The following is a 25,576-nucleotide window of genomic DNA, read 5'->3' on the forward strand; positions in this document are numbered from 1 at the left end:
CACTGGCACAGCAGAGCCCCCCTGCCTGAGATAGTCTCAGGATTAGTGTGGGTCGCATTGGTGGTGTTTTTATGAGCCCTGTCCATGTGGCTGGCAAAACCCAGGCCGCACTGGCAGCATCTCTGATCAGCGTGAAGTTGCAAAGCCATGGTGGGACTCAGACTCCTCCTTAACGTTGCTCCTGGGACAAAAAGGTGAAGTCCCATGGGCAGGCAGCAGGCCAGCAGGTGGGCAGACCTGTGCCCTCACAGAACCATCGCTGTGTTCTCACTCCCACATGTGAGCCCTTGCCTCAGGAACACTCTCAGGAAAGAGGGCCCTCACGGGGTCCCAGAGCCAACTGCCACAGGGCAGAGCAAGGGAACAAAATGCATCTTTCTTGCCTGGGCATCCCTTACCCTGCAGCCTGAGCAACATCTGGCAAGGGCAGCTCTCATGCCCCTACCCTCTCCCAGCATCCATTTGGAACCTGCCAGGATAAGGAATCCCGATAAATACTATGTTGGAGTTGCAAGGGAACTTCTAACAGATCTTCCTATGAAAGGTCCCTGTATCATCTCAATCTCAGCCTCAGCACATGGGATGGAAAGGGTGAGTCCTTTTCAGCAAGGAGGTAAAAGCGGATTTCAACAGGATCAAAAAAAACCAAGAGCTTGGTTTTTACTCCGTACCAAAAATTGCACCTTCAGGAGAAAATTTGAATACCAAAATATTTGAGCCAAAAAAAATTTTTAATTTTTGGCAGCTCAGGACAGGTTTGGGCTGCTCAGTTTTTGACAGTAAAGTAACATATATTCTCACCATTTTTTTCCATCTTCTTTTACATTATGCTGACATTTTCAAATGCATTTTCTCTCAAAATACAGTTTCTCTTCAACATTTTCAACAACACTTTTTCACAGTATTTAGTTCTCAGGGTTTCTCACTGCCAGGGGAGCAGCCGAGGATCCAGAGAGGAGCTGTGGAAATGCATTAGCTATGCAGGCTCTCAAGAGTAGCTAGGAGCAGCACTGGATCCCTTTGACCCTGGCCTTTGGCAGTGGCTGGTGGTGTCCTATTCTGACGTGGGTCAGAGATGCAGCAGAGCTCTCAGCCCACTTCTGCAGGGGGGAAGATGAAAAGTGTGGGTGTGAGGAAAAAGGGCCAGGTCAAATGCAAGTCTTAGCAAGACAGCAGAAAAAGCAGAATATCTCGTGTCCCAGCAGTGTCTCACTACTTGTGCCAAGCCTTACAGTCAGAGATAGCATCTCCTGCCCAGCCCACGGCTGTAACAGAGCATGGAGAGTCCCCTCTGCTTGCAGCCAAAAGCAGTGTCTCAAACCTCCATGTTGCTACAGTACTTTGTAGTTGGAAATGGAATGAATGGTCCTCTATACTTTCCTGATTTTTCATACATAAAAGCCAAGTGAAAGTAGCCCTGACTGAAGCCCTGGAGGGGTTAGCAGTGGCACACCTCCTGCTCTGCTCAGAGCAATCTCCCTGGGTCATCCAGTGGGGAGACACAGATCAGAGAAGCACAGGAAATCTTGGGACAGATTGGGAAAACACATTTAACTAAATTCATCTATATTTTCTTACTGGATGGAAAAGTTATAACATTTCTTTTTGCCTACAGGCATCTTTCCTTCTTCAGGCCAGTCCACCTCCACTAACTTCCAGCCAGAGGAATTCCCATTTCATATGCAGAGCACCAGAGTATTGCATGCACATAACCAGAACTGCCACAGGCAGACACCAGGAACTACACTGAAAGTGTTTAAAACATGCTGATGTAATCTCACTCTCCTGCTCATCCAGCCCATTAGACTAGAAATGATATCTAACTGGGTTTCTGAGCTGCTCTGAGCAAACAGTGTGAAGATATAAGTCTTGGTTTGGTGCATGCCCAGAGTGTTGAACTAATAACACTTGCCTCATATGTGAGCAGCTGCAAAACCTGATATTTACACAAGGATTCACAAAGATGAGAAAAGACTGCTTTTTTTTTTTTTTTTTTTTTAGATGACAGGCTCTGATTCAAATAGGAATTGATTTGGGAAAACCCTCTGTTTATGTCATACAGCATGCCAGGTTAAATGACGACAGTAGATTATCTTTTTTTTTATAATTGAAGATTAACTTTAGAGCGTTGACATCTTTCCCACATCAATATAGGAGCATTTTTACCTACCAAAGCACCCATCATTTTGCATGTCAAATAGGTCATGAGCAAAGCAAAACTCTACCTTTAAAAGCACTCAATCAACAAGATCACAAATGCACTTGGTTTAAACACTGTTACACCCAAATACCCTTGTTAGTGGGACCCACTTTTTTGCAGTGCTGTCTCTGGGAACACACGCGTGCTTGCCTTACCTCTGACAAGGTGGCTCCAATTTCAAAGCTTAGAACTGCCTCTAATAGGCTTTTTCAAGACTCAGATATCAGCTGGCACGTGGTTCTGCTGGCAACACAAGGGCTGTTGTCTCAGCCACACAGAAATAATATGCAGAGATGGATTTTATGAGGCAAATTAGTAGAGCTGGAAAACACAACACAGTTTTTAGTTAAGAAGCCCTACCTCAAGACCTGACCTGAGTTGCTTTTTGTTGTTTTTTTTTAAATTTATCAGGTGGTCTAATTATATCCCCTTTCTTACAAATCTTGCATTACTTCTATGGAGAAATGATGAAGCAGGCGATGCTTCTGCTGGCAGAGCACAGCAGAACTAATGGCAGCATGGATACGGCAATGTATGATCTATCAGATTGCTACAGGGCTTGAAATAGCTTAAAAACTCAAGCTAACCCTCAAACCCACATGCCTCCTTGTAGTTAGAGTTTGGGGGCCTTGGTACCTACATTAGACTGGTTCCAACTATTTTTTTTTAATGTCATGAAGGTACATGAATCCAGCCCTCAGCTCAGGAGTGCTTCTGGCTCCTCATCTAACACCAGCACAACACTAAAGCAACAAAAGAATAAATGCAGAGGGACAGACAGTCTCAGCTGAGTTTGGGATATCTAAGGTCTCACTCTTCACCATATTTAAAGTTGTGTTTTATCCTAAATCCCTCCCTCTCTCTCTCTACAAGAATTAAGTTTTTTGAGGTAAAATGCGGAATGTCCTTCAGTGTCATCAGGGATAGCAAGGCAGTTGCCAGTCATCCTATGGAAAACTATGATTATCACAATAGGTTCTTCCAAATAAAACAGTTGGAGCTTATGGACACTATATGTACTTCCTATTGCTTTAAGAGCTCCAGCTGCTCTGCCTCCATAGTGACAGTACATATGTGCTGCTGTGGAACCAAAACCAGAAAAAGGATGAGGAAAAGAATGATTTCACATATTTTTGTCTGATGCTTCCATCTTGTGGCCAACTCAGAAAAGAAAAATTTGGCTTCTTATTTCAGTAAACGTATTATTAACAAATGAAAGGAAACTTTGGAACTTTAAAAGTGTCCTTAATTCTTACCTCCAGTTGTGTGGATGGGAATGAATTGGGGTTGGAAATTAGATGAGTTTTCCTTTTGAAAAGCATTGAACATCAATGCTAGCAGGGGAAGGGGATGGTGCCTCCTCTGCCACCCACTATGTTTTAGTCTCACACCAGCTGGCTGTGCCGAGGGGTGCAGGACAGAGACAGGGTCAGATGGACAAGCCCTAACCCTAACCCAACCCTTTATTTTGCTGTAGGCATCAGTGATGTGACTCCTATGGAGTATGGACTCTGCTTCAGTTGCTGGCTTGATGAGCTAGCCCAGATCCGTAAGATGACTTTCTTCTTTGTTTTTGAGCCCACGAAGGCTTTCCTTTGTTTCCCTCTCATCTTTCCTGAGGATTATGCCAGAAAATAGCTCTCATACCACAAAACCTCTAACAATGGGGATAAATTGATGGATTACAACCATTTTGCTGAGACAGTTGCAAAGGCACTGTGCCTCAGGTTTCCAGAGCTACTGGGAGCACCTCAAGGTGGCTGGATGACTTGTCTCTGGCTGGTCAACCTGCTACTTCCCTTTTGCACCATTCATAGCAATCCAGAAGCTTAGCCAAAGGTCTTTTTACCAGCATTAACTAAGGTCTCCTGCACAGGGCCCATGTGGAAAGCCATTCCTTACTTTTCCCTTCACATTCTAGCCAGAAGCCCACCCTTCTCTGCTACTCCAGACACAGTGCTAATCTTACCCAGCTCCACTCCCATGCAGACTGCCTCTGCCATGTGCCAGTGCACTCCCTTGACACATTTCCAGCCAAATACCTGCAGAGGCCTTGAGACAGGGGTCAAAATGATGAGTGGGACTCCTGTCAGACAGCCAGTCTGGGATTAACAGTGGAGCAAGGGCTAAGCTTTTGTCCAAAACTAATCTACTTCAGTAAGAGAGCGAGAAACTCACTATCCATGCTCCCCAGTATGGACAAACATGCTCACAGGCACATACACAACCATATCCTACACATGGGAGAATGCACCCAACTCCATAAAGGGGAAGAAGGGGATGGAGAACTGAATCTAAGGTTTGTAGCCAGAGAGTACCTCTATACTCTCTTGCACAGGGAGGGATTTAGGTACCCCCACCCTTTACCCCACATAGCAGGAAAAATGAATACATCAATCCGCATGTTTTACACAGATGCTGAACTTCAGGAAGAGCAGTTGCACAGCTGAGCAGGATGTAAGGTCACAAGCACTGCCATGACTCTTTCCCGACTCCCCGGGGTGGCAGGAAGTGTTGTGTGACCATGCAGTGTTACAAGATAAAGGCTCCTCTTCAGCAAGACACAAAGGAGAGACAACCTACTCTAATCCTTACCTAAGGCAAGGGCCAAGGATGCTGCACCCCATTTGAATGAGGAGGGGTTTTCCTTTGTGAGGAAGTGGTGAAGGAGGGGAAGAGGTTAGATGGAGCGTTCATTTCCCAGCATGTTCTAAGAACAGTGACCACCCGATGGACTGGTTGATAACTGGTCTATTCACAGGGCTTTCCCACAGCCAGCCTTGCCTGGCTCCCACTGGCAAACCATGCAGGAAGTGTAGCCAGTGCAGGAAGTGCAGCTGTCAAGTTTAACTCTGATTTCAGGTTGAAATCTTACAAATCTTCTCAAATTTACATTCAGTTACATCCACTGTGTAAAATTTATTACTGTGGGTGCACAGAACCATAGGAAAAATCTTGTTTGATTCATAAAGGAAGTGAGTTCAGCGTAGGTTTAAAAAACCCTGCAGCCAGAGGCCTTTCCTGAGTGTGCGCAGACCAGTAGGCATCAAATTCTTCAGCACACCTGGTGCCAAGGCCAAAAAGGATTTCATCTTGTGTGGGAAACCCAGTGCCCATCTCAGGGCACATATTCTGCTCTAGGCAGCAGTCACTGGAGCATCACACCTGCTGTGATTTGGGAGAAAACACGACTCGCTATAGATGTCACTTGCTACCCAGGTCATTTGCTGCCAGCACTCCCCCACTATGCCCGCTGGAAGGGCTCAAAGACCTGCTTGTCATTGCTGCCTGATGGCTTTGCAGAGAACTCAATTAACCAAAAACCTCTTAAAGGAAAAAACTCTGAGCAACACTGATTCTTTATAACCATTTTTCAATAAGTGAGTATAGAGCCCTCACATATCCTTAAATTATATATCATTTATTGAAATATAGAGATCTTAATTTACAAGAGTTTTTCAAAGACAAAATATCAACAGGGGCATTTTTGAAATACATTTTGTGCCTACCATCACTCAGGTCAGTTTACCTTCTTCAAACATTTCACAACAGCCATCATTTTGGAAACACTTCCTTTTTTATTATTCTAAAATATAACTTTTGGACATTCAAAGTGCAACAGTTAACGTGCCTGTGGAATATATCACAGTAAAAAAAATATAAACAAAGGCAGTGATATAGCTGTCATAAATGTTTTGGCAGTATTCTAGAAGTCTATATAAAAATACTTATATACATATTGATGTATAACATCACCATATCTCACGTCCTTCATCATGTAATAGGACCATTTTGTACAAGTTTCAGACCACGCCATAAAGGAATTGGTTGGCCATTCCAAATGAAAAGCTGCATTTCATAGGCTAACACTGATTGTCGTTATACAATTACCGTAGAAAAAGTTTTGGGAATATCTCTCCAGCGGCTTCTCAAAAATTAAGCCATAAAAAAAAATGTCTATAATACTCATAATATTGTAAAATCAAACAATTCATCCTCTCACACTTCTTTCTCTCTAGTAAATTCCTTCTCTTCCTCTGCTTCTCATTCCAGTTTCCAGGCCAGCTCATCTGATTCCAAGCCTGCAGTGAGCTGGCTTTGACTAGACCCCTGCCACAGATGCAGTTCATCTTCAAAATACCCATGACAAGATGGAGAACTAACATTACCATGGACCAGAAAGTGAGCCAGCTCTGGTTCACATCCACCATCTGAGTCTAGCCTGAGATGCGCTGTGAGATACAGAATGAAACTGGTGGGGAAAAGGCAAGACTGCGTGAAAATGTCCTTAGATTCCAGTAATTGATATAATAAAATGTGCTAGGGCTGATTTTCAAACCCCGAAGAACACTAGGCCATGTGCAAAAATGCAGGTGAAATTGCTTGCCTAATTTGAATGTGCAGATATAATGACTACACATGCAAATTAAGGCACATGTGGTCTCAATTGGCCATTCAGATATCTGGGATGTCCACAGACAACTTGTGTTTCCTCAATTTGTAGTTCGTAACTGGAGGGAGACCTTATATCATCTCACCAGTCCTGGCTATATCAAGAGTCTTGTGTTTCACAGTTGTCTCCATACAGAGCTCAGTGACGTGTTTGCCTAAAGCATGGATCCCAGGAAGACACTTGGTCCTGATCTGTTGAATACAAGAAATAGAGAATGCACCATCATTCACAGTTCTTTCTGATTGTCAGTTTCCATCAGGATTGAAAATGTAGGGGCTTGCTTCAGGTCCTGTTTTCACATCTGCTGTAGTTTGTACATGGCCTCAGCCTGGTGACAGTTTGAAACCCATACTCAGAATTATTTGCTCGTGTGGCATTCCACCCTGTAACATTGGCAATATTACATTTGCTTTCATTTAACCCACAACTGTCCACAACAAGTGAAACCAAGGGAACTTGTGGAGCTTTTCACAGGGCCATTCGAAGTTAAACTGTAGTTTAACATGCAGCATGTTCTGTCAGTAACTGCTGGTCCGTCTTTCACACTTCCTAGGAAAATACTGCAAGACAGGAATGAGTTTACACCGCATTTGCATTGGTTATGTCATGGCAGAGGCTGGGCACATCCTAGGAGGTGCTCCTCACACTGAATTAAGGCGAAGTTTGAAAGGTTGGGGCCTTTTGCAGTGAGGTACCTTTTTTCACATGTAAGTCTTCCAAGGCATCATAACTCAATAACACATTGTACAGTGATAGCAGTAATCATAATACTTTGTTCATATAAGTGGTGTCAAAAAACAACAATTGCAGGCTGAGAACAGGCTCGTTTTCATACACGTTCCTCCAAAATACACTCTTGGAAGTAATTACCTTTTGTAGTTACAGTCTGCAAAAATAAGAGAGCTTTCTGTTCCTGTTTAAACCTGAAAACTAAGAAAAGAATATTTGCTGCAGAATTATTTCTGCTTATTTAACTCGAGTTCCAGGCTGGGAGAGATATCTTAGTTCAAATATCAAATAAATTCTTCACAGCTAACCCCAGGATAAGATTTCTTTTGAGTACCCATGAAACATTAATAATGGGATATTGCTGGTGGTTTATCATAATCTTCTATTCTCCAGAATCTTGAAAAGCTGATATAATTTTTTTCAATTTAAATTTCTAGAACTTCGATCAGAGGACAATTAAATGCTTCTAGTACATGTGATTAGAAAAGCTACTCAGCTTATGAAAGAAAACAAAATCTTAACTTTTTTCTCCATGTTAAAGTAGTTTTAGCTAATCAGAACAATTACCATACTGTATAGATTAAAAAAAAATTGTCTCATAATAATTTTCAGGTGATAATTTTCTCCCCTGCACTTCAAAAAGCTTTTTGAAACTGTGCTTTTACTGAAGGACAATGAATAGTAAAATATACATTTAGTGTTACTGAAAACAGTAGTAGTATTATCTTGAAAACAGCTACCTTCTAGAGTTAATAAAGACTTACTAGGTTTCTAACACCTATTATAGACTGACTTTTAATTATTATTATTATCATTATTATTATTATGATTGTTATTCCCCTTTACTTGCATTAACGGTTAAAAGTAACTTGTTTTATAGTACCAGTCAGTCCCTCATGGTTTTAGACCTTTTTGGTCCAAAAGTGGTTTTCGCATGTTCTTTAATTCACATGGTAGTTCAACAGCAGCTGACATTGAAATTGAGAGAGGAAGTACACAAAATTCATGAGTGATCTCTTCTAAAATCCATGACATATGTTCAATGTGCACCCCAAAAGGTCCTTGAGTAGACAGTTATTTACATAATTACAATGGTGAAATATTGCTGCAGTGGAAATTTGATCCATCAAAGTCATATGAATGCCCTTGAAACACAAAACTGGTCTGTTTGTGGCCTTTCCCTTTGTCCCCCTACCAGTTCGAATGGCAAACAAAACTGAGATGCCACTGAAGTACTGCAAGAAGCAACACTAAAAAAATCCATCTTCAACATGTCTCTTTCATTCATACTCAGGCTGATTCCTCTGCTCATTACTGGGACTTCCTCTGTACAAATCCACCTCCTCTTTACATCCTTGATGTTTCAATAAAGTGGTTTTCTCTGTGGAGCAGAAGTCTGTAGATGACAAGGCAAGCTTCCCCCTATGCACAGCTGGAAGACGTCCATGGGGTTACAGGAAACTGTCCTCCACCAGGTCTGAGGAGTCAATTCCAATGTCATCCATCATGTCAATGTCCTCAATGGTCTCATCCTCTCTCTTGATGAAAGTAGAGCTACTGGAACCGGTTTCAATGGCACTTTCTTCAGATGTCTGTGAACTGGAAGAGACAAATATCTCAGAGATAAGATATGTAGCAAATGTGGCAGAACTGAACACTACCTCCCAGATGCTTTTTGACCCATGGCGCAATCTTAAGTGACTATGACCACCAGCTTCTTAGGTCATGACATATCTTGTATATCATTAGTGAAACACCTTAGAATTCAAAGGAGCGGTTGTTCATATGTTCCTCCAAACACTTTCAGTCAGAGACTTGTTAGAGAAACAGTTTTATGATAGTACTGTGACAATAGGTCGCTTAGGTAAATCTAGGGAGGTCAGGTGAAAATAAGATAGCAATAACAGAGATTAAGATAAGAATAACAGAGAGATGTAATAGATCCTAATCTGGATAGTTCTTCTTAGAGACTTCATTCTTCCCCCTCTTGAATATTGCACAAAAATATATTAAAAAAAAAAGCTTCTAGGTTGGTAATTCTATAAACTACGAATTAAATGCTGAATTAAATCTTGGCCATTCACAGTTAGGATTACACAGTGTTGTGTTGTAGTGGAATTGGTCATGCAAACTGACAAGAGAGAAGTAAAAAGTCCTGGATACCCTGCTGTCACAGAAAACTATACCAGAGAAGATATTCAAAACTTCTCCCAAATTTTTGAACTGGTCTCATGCAGAACAAATCAATCCTTTGAAAGCTCATATGAAGCTCCAAGATGCTGAGCTGCGGAGGCAAGACATGTTGCAAAATATACCCACAGAGCCACAAGACAGCCACTATGGCTTGGCCAAGCTAGTAAGGGAGTCCCAGAGACACACAGGAGCACCCTACTAGCAGTCCCCTTCCCGTGGCAATCATGTTGCCAGAGGAAAATTACATTTTTCCCATTGAAAACACTGTGGCCAGTCATACTACCATATTTACATGGGACTCCCCCAAAAGGTGTTTTCAGCAGAGCTAAGAAAACAATCTGCAGAGTAGGACGCTGAAGAATGTTAATGGAGATTGCCAAACATGACCCCAAATGGTGACTATGGGCTACAGGATCTGTAAACTGCACCTACCTGTGTCTGTTTCTTTTGCCAAGCTCATCTTCAGAAACGGGGTCAATGTCAGGCAGGGGGATGATGTATCCACTGTCAGCACTCAGCCTCTGCTCATCAAAACCACTCTCCCTGTCCTTTAGCTTGTCTTCATTCTTGTAGGTGACACCAATGTAAGCATTGTCACAGTCCCCTCTCATGCGTGTGACAGCTGGGTGATCACTTTTCAGGAAGTCCAAGTGAATCTTCTCGTAGCTCTGAAAATATTCATTTCAAACCCCTCATTAGTAGCTATTCACTGAGGCTGCCTTTCTTCAGATGGGCACCCGTGATTTGTTAGCCCAGCAAATATTCTACCCTATGAGCCATTGACACTGGATGGAGAAGCCCAGCATCTTCAATTACTTGAAGATGCTGTGACATCTTCACAGAAGTGACACGTAAGTTTCGGATGATGCAAGAGCAAATGTGGTAGCACAAAGCAGACTAGTAAATGTGAAAGAAGGGTAGGGAGAGGGAGAAGGGAGTTAAGGTAGGTGGGAAAATGAAACACTGAATGATGGGGCAGGGAGAGTGTGCCCAGAGCTATCAGAAGTATGGGGGAAAACTTGATGATGTAAGGGTACAAAGACAGAGACAGGGAGCTTATACACATGGGGCAAGTAGTCCCTTTTTTAGAATTATTTTACTGCCTAGAAAATCCCAAGAAAATATATAAAACCAATTCTCCAGTAGAAAAATTGAGTTGGTAGGATTTCATTAAGAATGGAGAGTTCTGCTTCCCAGCCAGTACTGCAGAACTGCTTCTCTCAGTAAGCTTGAATGAAGAAACCGAACGTGCAGTGTCCCCATCCTAATCACGTAATTCATGTAGGTTAGGATGTGCCAGTTCAGTGCTAATGGCTCTTGTCACTGGAACAACACTTATAATTCCCTCTGGAACAGTATACAGAAAACACAGAGAAAATTACAAAGAACAAACCTTTTTGTACTCTCCAGGCAACAAGTTCTCCACAATTTCACTCAAATGGTAGAAAGAAGGTCTTTTCTCTGGTTCACTGTTCCAGCACTTCACCATGATCTCATACCTGCAGATTAGATGGAAACCAATTTATCCAACTAGTAAAGAACATGAGTAACCAAACAGAAACTAAAGCCAAGTCTGGAGGCTGGCCAGGTGTGGAAAAGCCAAGTGCACACATACACTTCATTGGTAGCATGGTCAGGTTTGGCCATTCGGTATCCACTCTTGATCTTATTGTAGAAAGTAGAATCGACCATCATGCCAGGATATGGTGTGCCACCTGCAGATAAAAGAGAATTAAAAGTACTACTCTTTATTTGACTATCCATGCAAAGTTCCCAAATACTGCCTTACTGTTCATGTCAAAAAGTGCTAATGCCATAAATTGATATGGCATCAAAATGGTTCTTTCTCAGTCAGTGTTTCACTTCAGAACTACCATTTTGATGACATTAAGACCCAATGTGAAACATTGGCTAGGAAAGATTGAAGTAGGTACTACTTAGAAAAAAATATCTTTGAAGCGTTTATAGAATGTATTGGCTACAGAGATCAGATGATCCCTGTCATCAGCCATCATTTGGCATATCTGAGGCCATGACTCTGCCTTGCCACTGAATTTCTGTGAGATTTTAGCCAATACACTTGCTCTGTTTGGTATTATTGCCTTTGGCACCTGTACAACAGCTGAGAGTGACATGGCCTGAGTTACACACCCCATCCTGGCTTTGAGGGTGAAGCCTCAGTGTGAGTAAGTCCTCTCTATACCCACCTGGGCAGCTGGCTTTAGAACAACAGCTAACATGTCAGGTGCATGGATTGTTCAAAAGTTTGGACTTGGCCCCTGAGCTGACACAGTTAGCTGATAATTTGGGGCTGCAGCACACAGGAATCATTGCACTCATGCTCGTTTGATGCTGAAGTGAAGAAAGGGTCATTCAAGCAGAAGTCAGCATGGTAGCAAGATGTCAAAATTGACCTTGTTAACAAACACTGCTGAGGATATATTTTGCTTTCCAAGAAAGAAAACTTGCTCAGACAGAGGAGCCATACTATTACCCCAGAAATCTCAGCCCTTTCAAAAGAAGGATTTTTACCTAAAACTGGGCTTCAGAACCTTCTTTACAGGGCAGTGAAGTATAGGTGTGCTTCAGTTCCTGAGCAATGGCACTCACATGCCTCACAGGTATTCCAGAGAATGGATATTAAGGGGATCCTTTGATGCCCAGAGATTACAGATTACAGAGATACCATAAACAGTGGTGCAACTCTTGTTTTCTGAGAAGCAGCTATACGACAACTTATTCTAGAAAATAACATTAGGCTTGGGGTTGCTACGAGGCAGCAGTAGTTACCATACAGGCACAATTAATTCTGCTGACAGTAAATCTGGGCAACGCACACTTGCTGAAGGAGGCCAGTCACCTGTCCATGGGGCTAATTAATGAGGCTTAGGAAAGAGCCAGGCTGTTCCCAGACGGGAACTGTACGTTGTCCGTAACTGCTGTGTATTGTCATAACCACTTTACACTGCCATAAACCAACTGTGTGAACAGTGCTGACCTGGAAATGAGAAATCAGTGTCCCAGAAGATTGACATTTATTTTCATTCCATAATGGGACTAAGACATGCTCTTGTGAAACATATGAAGAGACTGTTTCAAACCAGCCACTAAGCTGGGCTGCAGCCCAGGCACCCCACAACAAGGGACAAACATGTTGCTTTTCATATTAGTTAGAAAATCAGTCCTGGTACATCACATCAATACTTTTGCACAAAAGATTTTCAATCAGTTTTTCAATTTTCTAGAAAAAGTAAAAAAAAGTATCTTGCAAAAAATCAAACAAACAAAAAAAACCCACCAACCCCCCCCAAAAAAACCCAAAAAAAACCCAAAAAAAAACCCAAACAAACAAACAAACAAAAAACCAAAACCAAAACCAAAAACCAAACCAACAAACAAACAAACAAAACAAAACAAACAAACAAACAAACAAAAAACCCAAAACAAAACAAAAAAAAAATAGAACTTTGGGAGAGTATGGACATTTCACTTCACACTGGAATCTGAAACCTCATACAGAAGAACAACTAATGGTGGATTTCACACGTGCATTTTTACTGTAGAATTTTAAATACTTCGTGTAGGACAGTTTGAACTGAAAAATCTTAATCACTAAACATAGGAAAAAATTCACTGTGCATACCAAGAGAAAATATTTCCCAGAGCAGAATGCCATAAGACCAGACATCACTTAATGTTGTGTATAGGTTGTCAAAAATGCTTTCAGGTGCCATCCATTTTACTGGGAGGAAAGTCTATAACAAAAAGAAAGAAACCCCAAACCACACAGATTAGTCATTAAAGAAATGCTTACCATTCCAACTGTTATTTGATAGCCAGGAATAACCTCTCTCTATAAGAAAAGTTGTGTTAACCTGACTAGTGTTTATTTTTCATGTCATTTAACACAGAGATACCAGGATTATAAGCAATGCTACTAGCTGCTCCCCACAAAAACTAATTAAGACATAAATGTATTCATTTTATCACTAGTAAATGACAAGGCTGATTAAAGGAATGATACAAAATCCAGCACTGCTGAACTAGATCTGATATGTCATTGTTTGATATGTCACTACTCTTTCCGTATCATACTGTCAGTTTCTTAATAATTTATGCAGTCACAAAACTTGCCAGTTTAAGAAAGTACTGTGAAGTACTGAATGCGGCCAAGTACTTTTTGGCTTTAAAACGGAGTTAGAAAATTTACAGGAATTAATGAACTGAAGAAAAATTGTTCTGAGGAGCATTCATCCCAATGGTCAATTAGTGTAAGCTACACTGAATGGCAAGAACATGAAACAGCATTTAAAACTGACACTTTTCATTTCAGTTAAAGCAGAGCTTTACTGATTAAGTACATACGCTGCCCTTGGAGACATAATTGGAATCATGCATGATGTCTCTAGCCAGCCCAAAGTCACAGATCTTCACAATTTTTCCTTGAGCCAGGAGGACATTACGAGCTGCCAAGTCACGGTGCACACACTGTATGGGGAGAAATAAAATTGTTCAAGGACATGCTAATTCCATGAGGACCGTTTCCCTTATAAAGATCCCTGAGAAGGGATTGATCTTCTGGGCACAGTCTTAACAAGACCTTCTACTGAACAAGTGCCTGTATTCCTTGAGAATAAGGACAGGGAGACACTGGCCCACAGAACTGGTGAGGTCTTATGCAGATAGATTGTAGTGGGGAGGAGACCAAAGTGATACCATCCTTTCCCATTCTGCCCATCCTGTCTATGCTTCTGACCATGCTGGTCTGTGGCTGTACAGACCCTTCACCCAGACCCTGCCTTGATTCTCCACCATCTCTGACACTGACTCCACTAATGTCACAGGCTGCAGCAGGAGAAGAGAACTGATTGCTGCTTTGATTTTTCCCACCATGGTGATCTCTGTTTCCAGGTAAATGAGAAATCTGTCTACACCTCCAAAAAGAATATTATAAATGAGAAATCTGTCTACACCTCCAGAAAGAATATTATATGGTGTCAAGTCTTCAAAATATAAATTGAAACCCATAGTTAGAGAAAAAGACATTTTTACACTTTCTTCCATTTTACTTACTTTTTTACTTACTTACATTTTTAGAAGCCAAGAATTCCATTCCTCGTGCAACTTGGTAGGTGAAGCTCAGCAAATCCAGTAGGCTGAGTCCCTCTGAGCCATCATCCGAAAGAAGGTTTTTGACTTCTGATTCTATTGAAAAGAAGAGAAAAACATGTTTGTTCTGTGGAGTGTGAAAGTATCATCCATCTTCCCCTACCTATCATGATTCTGAGCTGATGATTTTAGCAGAGTATCATGACCAAAACAGTCTTTTCGTAATAACTAACCACTTTTAATGTCTTCATCAGTCACTAGCACACGCTGCATTCTTAAAAACATGGAGTATTAAATAAAGGGTTTGAGTTTTCTCCTGTCTGTAATTTTTTCCCCTGGGAAAAAGTGAAGTTAAAAAGGCTCACTGTAATGTTACACAGGTTGTTTACTCGGTGTGTAGTACAAAACATTCATTTAGAGGTCTTGCCTTCATTAGTTTTTTGTGCATGCATGTACATTATTATCCATTTACTTTTGCTCAACACTGTTATGTTTCCCAGCAAGTATTCACTGGGACTAATCCAATACCAACAAAAAGGTTCAGGAATTCTATGGCAACAGTTCTTATTTCTTTTATGAAAGATATCAGCAAAAAACCAGTCAAAATTCAGTGATTCATTTACCCTGACTGTCCTAGAGAACAACATGGGTACATTAGTCTGCCATGTAAATCTGGGACTGGATATGATTCAGTTTCCGAGGCCTAGAGGCAGAAGTGACGGTGCCAATTTTTAAAGCAAAGCATATTTGGTTTCTGAGAACAGGGGTGGGGAATGGGATGTATTCATTATATTCATTACATAATCCAGGAAAGTGTTTAGGAGTGTTCTGTGTTTGTTTAAGTGTCAGTTAATGTGAAATGTAAGTGGAAACAGAGCAATATAAATTACTATTATTATTGACCATTGCTATTGCTCAAAATCTTGCAAACTACAAGAGTGACAAAATCACTGCCTCCAGAGATGCCTACAGCCCTGTTGCAGAGCATTCAGAACAGAAGCAAATACACAACTGGACCCCTTCTGCTCCAGCAACATGCACTCCTATCCCGAGAGCATAACGAAAGAATAAAAGCATAAGCTTTTAGCTTATACCTCATGCTCACACACTTGCTGAACAGAGCTGAGCAGTTTACATCTATTTAGAAGGCCAAAATAAGATATGTGTTTATGCAATATGCATTTATATTAATGATGTATGCAGAAGAGACAGTTCTACATTACCTGACATGGATTTTTTCTTATATGAAGCAGGTCTATCATACACAGATCTCTGAATATCAGAGTATTTAGATCCCTCCTTTCTTTCCAGCATAGGCACATACTGAGTGGTATCAGCTTGTTTCATGTCCATGTATTCTCCAGTGTTTTCAAATGATAATATCACATAACTGAAATTGGAAAAAAACATAGGTGTATCAGCTAGTACTTCCCAGGTGACTTCCCTGCCACAGCATCCTGCATATCTAATAGCTCTTTTATGGTGCACAATTGTAGTGCTGTAAGATATAAGAACTGGCTTCTTGATAGGGAATAGATAAAGATCATGTATTATAACATAACCATGCATCATGTATGTAATACAACCATCACTTATTAGTACATGTTACTGTGCATCACTGTAGTTAAACACAAGCTTTTTTCAATAGTCAGATATGTAAACATGTATTGCCTTAATTCCCAAAATCCCAATGAGCTCAAGTATCACTACCTATGGCTTTTAGTTCAAGGTATTCCAAATTATAAATGCCATTTATCCACCCAGACAGTTTGCGTCAAATCCAGTCTTGCTGAACAAACCCATGTCCAGATGCATAGTCCTGTTTGTACACAGCTACCAAGTCAGTTGATCTATTTGTCTGAGTGATTTTTGGAATTAATATCTCTCCACCTTCTAAATCCTGGCTAATTTTATGGCACTGTATTGTTGCTGAATGAATGATGACAAGCTTCCTCCACCATCATCTGGAAAAAGCTGTGGGATGTACAGTGACAATAAGGAAGCTATTGAGACTGGCTCAGCCGTTGGTAGATAAAGGAGAGTACTTGAGCTTGGAGAACAAGCTCTGCCAGGCTGGTAGAAGGGAAGGAGTTTTAGACTGGAAATTCCCCAAGAAGGGAAACAAGGAAACAGGTAGATGCACTTTACTTTTAAACTTGGGTGGATAGAGACAGTTTTTTTTACAGAGAGAAAAAAAACCCCGAACACTGGGCTGTGATTTATTAATGAAAGTCTTATTTGGGATTCAGAATGTTTATGGAGAACCGACAGTGGTCCTTGGACTGCAGGCATCTCTACATGCAGGAAACATGAAACTAGGACACATCAGAGAGACTGAACAAAAAGTGTTAAAACCTTTCCAGACCTAAGAAACTTGATAAATAAAAGTCTAATGAGAAAAAATAGGGAGGAGTTTAAACCAGTGGATGAGAGAAATGGAGTGTTAGTAACAACATTTCCTTAAGTCACAAGTCACTTTTTTTTTTTTCCTTTTTTTCACACCTTCTTGTGCTTTCATCAGCTGGGTTCATCCCAAAGATATCCAGATCTTTCTTTGGCTTCTCTGGGTGTCGGTTCAGGAAATTGTCCCTGTTCTTATGCAGGTAGTTCACCAAATCACCATAAAAGCAGTATTCAGTAATTATGTAAATAGGACCTGTTAAAATAAAGCATAATTATGCATTGATGAGTGGGGTCTTTGAAAAACAAACCCAGAAAACTCTACAGAAACAAACAAAAAAGGCTCTAAAAATAGTAGAAAATAGACTATAAAACATAAAAATTATTGTGAGTTAATAAATTTTATCTACTAAGTTATGACTGCAACTATTACCAAATAACAATCAGGTTTGTGAAACCTATATTTGTTTATATTTATTGTTAAATCCTTTACGTGAAATCTGTATGCTTGTTAAACAGTGAATGATGACCCTACAGCAAACCTTTGTCAGCCAAACTTACCTGATTTTGTAAAAACCTTTATTTTGTCAGCCAAACCCACCTGATTTTGTACAAGCTCCAAGCAGATTCACAATATTCAGGTGGGGGCCAAGATGTGTCATTATTTTCAGTTCAGACATGAGTGCCTGTTTTTCACTGGATCTAGCTGTAGCTGTTGAAAAAACACAGAAATTGTCTTTTTCAAATAACAAATGATTTCTCCTTGCTTGCCTCATTGGAGCACTGCTAGCATGGTTTCTTGGAGAAGACTATATCCTTTACTTGATATGTGTCTTTCTTAAGATTTGGAGAGGAGTCACAAATAATTAACAAAGGACTCATTTGATGCACCTTCAATAGCTGACCCAGCCTATTTTTCCCTCTTCAGTGGTACAGTGGCACAGAGGCACTCCACAAGCTGCTCATTTCAACACAAGCCAGCTTCCCGTGATTCCTCCAGAATCACTGCATCAGATTCTCAGCTTTCATGAACTAGAAAATCTTCAGTGAACTTAAGATTCTTACACAAGGCTTGCCTGCTTCTCCTTTGTTGTGTTGCTCTCATTTGCTCACAAACATTCATGGTTATTTTATCTTTTTCAATATTTGCTGAGTTATTGTGGCTGCTCAGCTAAACCCAAACTTTGGATGTTTTCAGAAGCCTGGGTACTTTCTGTCTTGAAATGTCATAAAGCAGCCTAAAGTATAATTTTAAATTTCAGTCATTCCACCACTCATTTTCTACTTCAGATAAGAAGAATTAATTTATACACAAGGAAGGTTTGAATAGCCCTGTGGAATGTGCCCTACCTTGCCCATCCCCTAGCTTGGGAAATGGAACTCCAACAACTTACGTTTCAGCATTTTCACAGCTACTTTCATCACTGGTTGCGAACGACTCAATCCATATGCAGTCCCTTCAACTACTTTTCCAAATGCACCAGAACCAAGGATTCGACCTGAATACAAGGGAGAACACTATTTATTTCAGAAAGGAACAGCAATTCAGCTCATTTCCTTCTGTCATTCCTCTATGAGTTGATTCTTGTGTGGAAAGAACAGATTCCCACAGCCAGATCACTGGTATTATTGTTATTGATGTTGTTGTTAAGCAGAAAAAGCAGATCTAAAATGCTGTCATTAAGTACAATTCTTAAGAACAAGAAAGCAAATATCAGTAGCACACCTGCACCTGGAAGCTCAACTCATTCAAATTTATCTGTTCCTGTGCCCTGTCATCTTCACTTTATCCTCTCTAATTGTCCTAGACTTAAGTTTACCTCTTTGCCTCAGTCAGCACCTGAATACAATACAGTCATGTTCCTGACTTAAAAATCTGAATTGGATCCCTCAGCTGTAGTTTCGGTCTATTATATAATGCTGGATGCACCTAAGCAGTAAGAAAAACTAAAGCACATCAACAGCACATTCAGAAACAGACAGGCAGGGCCATTTCAGATCTGCAAAAAGCTGAAATGCATGTTGAACACGTATGAGGGGAAACTTCCCTGAAATTTAATGTACAACTGTGTTTCATCTGCTGGAATAAATTGTATTGCAAATTTCCAAGTGTTGTAAGGAAACAGCTAATGTTTATACACGCTTTTCTCACAAATCAATTTAGACAAAAATTTTAGATTATCGTATCCTGTCTTCTAATACAGATACAGCCTGCAGAAGAATTGTGTACGGGTTGATTGAGATTTTAGAGAAATATGAATAAACATACTGTAAAACACTATATTTCATAGCTTCTACATTGAAGACCAAGTTTGTCAAGGCAACACTTACTCAGTGAACAAACCTGTATATGAGGTACAGATGCCAGGATATTATCGTATGCCTGACAAACTCTCTTTTTAATTTTATGTTACTTTTTAACTTTCAGCACAGAAAGAATAAGTAGTGACTTTTACTTCAGAGATATACAGCATTTTGTCTTTGATATTCATTTGCGGTTTGAAGTTGTCATCTTCTACACTTCTGAAAAGCGTTATCTGGCACGCAATGCCATGTTTCTGTTATCCTCTAGCTACAGCCCCCACTTTTATTGTATACACATTTTTAAAAGAGAATTTCCAGCCAAAAGATATTTGCATCATTAACAAGCATAAAAAATGGTTTAAGAATGCTTAGCTGAGTTAACACAGACAAACCTCTCCAAGATTATGACAGTGTAGTTTGTCATGCCCACAGAAACTATGTGATTTCAAGATTCCTGTGCTCCAAAGGTTATCCTTCCAAATCAGGATGTGAGAAAGCTTCCCACTAAATTTCAGACTAATTCAAAACACCTGAGTCTGAAATCTGGCCCCTGAAACTTTTCAGACTGAAGGTCTGGGAGCCATATGGCAGGATGCAGCCCTTCAGAATGTGATGGTATTTGTTGATGCTCCTTGGTCTTCTTGTCTTCGCAAGCCAATTCCTCCCCAAACCATATTGTTAGCTGAGCACAAGGCACATATCTCCCTCCTCATCACCTCTTCTGGGCCGGAGTGCACGTGGAGACAGTGAGAGCACTTCCTAAGTGGTAGGGAGTCATCACTGCTATTTCCCCTTTTCAACCCTCTCTGCAGATGTAGCCCAAGCCCCGTATCTTTTACATTGGAAATTTGGAACGTGGTGGGAGCTCAAGAACTGGAAGCATCTGTAATGCCATCACATTCTTGATGACTGCTTCAGTGAAGCTCAAAATTATAGCATGTGTTTACTTTTCTCAGTATACAGGCACAGCTGTGATCTGCTTTGCCACCACAGAGGGACTGTGCAGACACAGCAGCAGCTCAAGACCCTTCAAACTAGTGGAGGAACAGCAGCTATTTCAGCCTCTCTACCAATTCATAGAGCTTATCTGCTGTCACTGCCAAAAGAAGTGCTGCTTTTCTGCTCAGAGGACACAAATTCAAAGGTGAAGTCTGTGAATTTGTTCCAGATCCAGCCATCTCAACTGGATGCCTCTGGCTAAAATTGAACTGGGATGATCAGCCCACCTCAAATTAAATCGTTAAGTCTCTTGGCCTATATCAAAAGCCAAACAAGTGCCAAGCTTTACAATCTGAGTCAGTTTCTAGACTCATGAGGAATTAGGTATGACATCTCTAAGTGTCGTGTGACTTGAATCTTAACTTGCCTTTTGCAAATGGGCATAGGTCTGATTCTGTGTCAGACCAGCATTTCATTTTAACAAAGTCAACAGGAAAAATGAGTGGCTTGCTGGGAAGTGATGAGAGCAATTCTGCCATCTCTCTACAGCCACCCCAGGTTCCTGAGCAACAGAGCTAGGACTCTCAAAAGGCCCTGCTCTCTGCTGTATCAGCCAGAGGAGGAGGTACAGGTCCTGCTGGAACCTTGACATTTCTCAGCAGATCCAGGAGAAGGCAGTGCTGTTCAAGCAGCTCATGGCATTACTGCATTGTTCTTTCTGTTATGCATCTCCTAGGCTTGCACTGGCTGCTGAAAGCTTCAAACAGCAGTGCACTACATACACTGTGGAGCAGTGATTGCAAAGGGAAATTTGCAGTGTAACCCAAATTCATCAATTGAAGCTTCATCCAGTCAACATTCAAAGTTGGCGTTTAACACAGCACTGCACTCCAGGCACTATTGGCTAGAAAAAACAAATAAATGCCAGCTGGCTTACACAGTTAGGATGGGAAATGCTCATCTGGCTGAGGCAAAATGGGTTTGTAGCCTGCTTCAGAGCCTCCCTGAGGTAAAGGTGTAATAGCTTTGCTGTCATCTCCCACTCAGATAAGAGAAAACCCGCACAAAACAAGATTATCAGCCACAGAAACAAAGGAGGGTCTCCCCCATCAGCAAGCATTTAATATGGCAAAACTGTCAGCAGGTATAAATGTGAACTGTGTCAAGAAGAAGGCTTGTGCAATCCAGATTACTAAAAGGATATGTAGCATTGGTTTTTAGAGCACTGACTATCCTGAATATACTTGTAAACAAGAAGGCATTGAAGCAGGCTGGTGCTCATGAGTCAGAGGGAAACAAAGTCACAGTGGTGGCCTTTACCAACTCAGATCTGACAAATCCTATTTAGGCATATAATTAAAGTCTGGGTTGTAATAAAATAATTCCATTAAATATCCACCCTCCTCTAGTCTTCAATTAGCAACACGAATTTAATTAAAGGATATTGTTCCTGAACCAGAAATTTTTGTGCTGCTTCTTTCAAGAATTAACATCAACTGTTTCTCTGTAACGGGGAAGAAGAACTACACCAGGGGAGCACATTTCTTAAAATGTATCAAACAAAAAACATATTTCATCTTCTTCTCCTCTATTTTGTGATGCAACTTGGTGCAGAGATACCTCCAAGGGAGGGAAGCCTTGTATGTTTAAAGCACTATCTGTATAGAACATTAAAATTTTCTATAATCATTACATTTTCAATTGATATAAAAGACACATTGGGCCAGCCTCGAAGAAGTAATTATAACTGAATTCTGCATGAATTCCAATGAGGAATAACAAAGCAAGAAAGAAGAAGGAGAAGGAAGAAGGACAGTAGCCACAAAAATATGCAGTTATTGATATATGCTTGGCATGGATTAATAATTTAAAAAATATTTTTAATAAAACTACATAACTACTTGCAGATTTCCCTTGGCCTCTGTACATAAGCATATAAATGTGTTGCAAACAAAAAATACTGATGTTTTTCTTCTGGATGTATTAACCTGAGTGTTGAAGAGAGTAATTAATGCTGAGAGCATCCCCCTAAACTGCACGGAGGTGGGCACTACACATTGAGGGAGAGATGGAATGGAGGCACAGGAGACACTAACACAAGAACTTCAGGGTTGATGCCACTGTAGGAGAAGAGGATGAGGAAAGAGAACTGAGGAGAACAGACAGGCACAGAGACACTCTGGACTTTGTGACCATAACTTCCACTGTAAATCCCAGTAACACAGACCTCAGAGTTGTCCTTAATTGTCTTTATCCCTAGAGAATAATGAGGTTAGTCCCTTAGACAAAACTTACCAAGCACTAACCCATCTCGAGGAAACTCCCATCTGGAGTCATAGGGCAGTTGCATTGGGTCCACATAAATGTATTCGTGGCCATCAGGGCTGATAGATTCAATGACTCTCCATCTAATCTCGTACCTTGGCTTCTGCAGAGCACATTGAATGCAGACCCAACAATTAGTCCTGTGCTTGACTTCAGAGAAGATCAAAACCCAGCAGGGCTCAGCATCCAAACTGAAATGCTTTTCTACATTACCTGTTTCCATATGATGACTAGGACAATCAGTGAAATTATCACAATCACTAACAGCACTAGGACTGCAGCAGCCACCGTTAGCTCTGATCGTAAGGCTGTGGAGTAAAAAGACAGACAGTATTTTCCTCCTGAGCCATGAGGAACATGACACACACATAAGACATCCACCTCGCCTGTCATTGCAGTTCCTATGTCCTGCGGAAGTGGTAGGAGCAGTTCCTGAGGCTGGTGACTGTAAAGTCTTTCCAAGCCCAGAGCTGCTCTGCCTTCCTGTTTCAAAATCAAATACAGATTGTCTAGAAGAATGTCCCGATAGCCAGTGGCAGTAAAATGGTAAAATGAATCATGGAACCACATAATAAGCAAAAAACAGATGCACCATAAAGACCTGTAAAATGCTTCATCCTCAGATATCTCAGGGTGGAAGAAAAAATCCATTTTAATTAATTATGTACAACAATTCATGCTTTTACCCATTAAGATTGAACTGGGGTGTGTTAGAGTGGGGTCAAACTGACTGCTATAATTTCATAGAAGGAAAAAGAAAACTCACTAGGAGCCACAAGCTTCAGTTCTCGAGTAACGGCACCGAGGTCATTCCTTGCCACACATCGCACAGCCAGGGTTTCCTCTACCTTCTGGAAGGTCACCTGGCTTTCCACCACATTTTTCTCATCCAGGTGGGCTTCCATGTGTATATCAGAGATATTGTTAGTCAAAAGGGTCCATGAGGTGTCATTGCTGCACCTGCAGAGAAGAATAATGGGGGAAATGAGCATTGGCTGTAGGCACGGATAAATAAGAATGAACAGAACAAGAATTACCTTTCTCTGCAAATTTCTGCTAACAGCAATCCTTTTAAAAGACAGAAATTGTTAAGACTGCCTCTATAGAAAGCCTGCACCTTTGTTCCCTCATAATAATTATCCTTCTGATTCTCATTACTGCTTCTGACTGGAGGGCCCAACAATGCAGGTTTGGTAGAGATTGACCTTGGTGTCACTGTGTATCCCATGGAGTTATGGTACTAGATGGATTCCTATTTTTCCCAGAATCCTTAGTGCTGTACAAGGCTCCTGGGGATGGGGCTAGGAAGACAACTATCCCATCAGGCACTAAGAGGTTTTAGTAAAATGAGAGCAGAACACAGCTTGGAAGTGCCAAGGCCTCCTAGCCTTCTTCCATGCATGGTCTCTGTGTGGAGGGACAGCTACTTCTCAAGGTCCTTACTCAAACCAGGACTGTGAAATCCACAAACTTGGCTTATTGAACAAAAAGTTTTTGTGAGAGAAACCTGCTGAATTGATGCACTGTTTCTTCTCCTGTAAGATGTAATAGGAAAGACACTGGCAACCTCTCTTGAAATATAAGCAACATGCCTCTAAAAAGAAATAAAAATTATCTAAAACTTACTGGCTCTTGATGAGGAAAATGTGGTACCGTAACTAATTACATTAAGGTGATTGAGGATACACATAATATTTTAAGTAAGACAGCACCCACTCCTCTTACTTTTTAATGTCCTTGCAAACCAGCCATTCCACATCAGGAAGTGGGGTCCCCTCTGCCAAGCATCTCACTGTCTGCCCACCTGTAGTGCCATGGTGATCATCCACAAGGGCTGAGATCAGAGCTGGAACTGAGAAGGAGTCAGGAGTTAGTTAAAATATTTGTCAGCATTTACGAAAAAAACAACTTGAAATTCAAAGCAGGACAGGTGTTGTTTGGCCAACAACTTAGCAATAGCTAGAGACCCAGACTCAACCAGGAAGTGCTTGTCTCCCATAGGACAGCTTGGATCTTAGGCTAGAGCCATGAAAAAGAAGTCCTGCGGTTTTGCCACGTCCTCATGTCATACTGAATGAGCTATCGCCCTGCTGTCAGCTGGAATAACTTAGCTGGGAGAATAAAGTTTCTTTTTGGCTCAAGGCCAGTGCAGAAGTGAAAGCCAGGATCAGGGTAAAAGAGCTCAAGGGACCCAGCACACACACACCCTCCGCAGACCCTGGTTCATGCCTTTTTTATATCTATACTCCAGGCAATCCAGTGTGTAAGTGCATCAAGTCTTTGCTGTGTGGCATCAGTTATGGTGGGAAAGGCTGTGGGACTCCTTACCTTGTATTAGCAAGGAGAAGGTGTATCTTTTAATCTCGTCTTCATTTTCAGCAACCAAAGTATAGTATCCACTGTCTTCTTCCTTGGCCCTTATCAATTTTAATACACTCTGAAACCTGCAGAAATGCAAGTTTTGTTTGTACTTTTAAAGCAGGCATGAAAAATCACTTTGGTGAAACATATAATCTGGGTATGTTGAGATTATAACATAGTGGCATTTAGCATTTCTAGCATGCCTTTAAATGAAGTCATTACTCAAGTGGTAAATAACTACCAACATAAAACTGAGAAAGAAGTGGGATTAGTTATTTTCTGCAGGGACATGACAAAGCTCTGATTTTACTGGAAACAGCTAGAGATTATTGGTATGCAGACATGTTGAAGGGAATTAATAGGTTTAGTGCTCAGAGACCTTGAAGAGGTTGGTATTATGAAGAGAATAAGAAGAGGCAGATTACGCATTGCCCTTTAGAGTAGAAAACAAATAACTTATTTTTAAATGCCACTAAAGAAGAAGCAACAAACTGAGGTGGAAAGAGAGCAGGAGCAGTGACAGGTTTTTGGGGAGAAACTCAAGTCAACGTGGCAAAGTCAGA

The 25,576-nt window shown here is 41.0% G+C and overlaps 1 protein-coding gene across 6 annotated transcripts in view; it reads right to left on the bottom strand.

The window, feature by feature from the left end:
- Positions 1–5,602: 5,602 nt before the first annotated feature.
- The window catches only part of PDGFRA (platelet derived growth factor receptor alpha), a 37,052-nt gene continuing 17,078 nt past the window's right edge, over positions 5,603–25,576 (bottom strand). For all 6 annotated transcript variants that reach the window (XM_017804880.1, XM_017804899.1, XM_017804907.1 and 3 more), the window contains 16 exons: positions 24,981–25,096; positions 24,378–24,504; positions 23,419–23,612; positions 22,866–22,960; positions 22,623–22,755; positions 18,479–18,583; positions 17,686–17,796; positions 17,187–17,340; positions 15,908–16,074; positions 14,665–14,780; positions 13,941–14,063; positions 13,219–13,330; positions 11,191–11,290; positions 10,969–11,074; positions 10,008–10,243; positions 5,603–8,981 (listed from right to left, as the gene is read on the bottom strand). In XM_017804880.1, coding sequence (XP_017660369.1) covers positions 8,834–8,981; positions 10,008–10,243; positions 10,969–11,074; positions 11,191–11,290; positions 13,219–13,330; positions 13,941–14,063; positions 14,665–14,780; positions 15,908–16,074; positions 17,187–17,340; positions 17,686–17,796; positions 18,479–18,583; positions 22,623–22,755; positions 22,866–22,960; positions 23,419–23,612; positions 24,378–24,504; positions 24,981–25,096 — 2,143 coding nt within the window. In that variant the 3' untranslated portion in view covers positions 5,603–8,833. The remainder of the gene's footprint in view (positions 8,982–10,007; positions 10,244–10,968; positions 11,075–11,190; positions 11,291–13,218; positions 13,331–13,940; positions 14,064–14,664; positions 14,781–15,907; positions 16,075–17,186; positions 17,341–17,685; positions 17,797–18,478; positions 18,584–22,622; positions 22,756–22,865; positions 22,961–23,418; positions 23,613–24,377; positions 24,505–24,980; positions 25,097–25,576) is intronic.

Source organism: Lepidothrix coronata, unplaced genomic scaffold (assembly GCF_001604755.1).
Source record: "Lepidothrix coronata isolate B3197 unplaced genomic scaffold, Lepidothrix_coronata-1.0 Scaffold0, whole genome shotgun sequence".
NCBI lineage: Eukaryota > Metazoa > Chordata > Aves > Passeriformes > Pipridae > Lepidothrix > Lepidothrix coronata.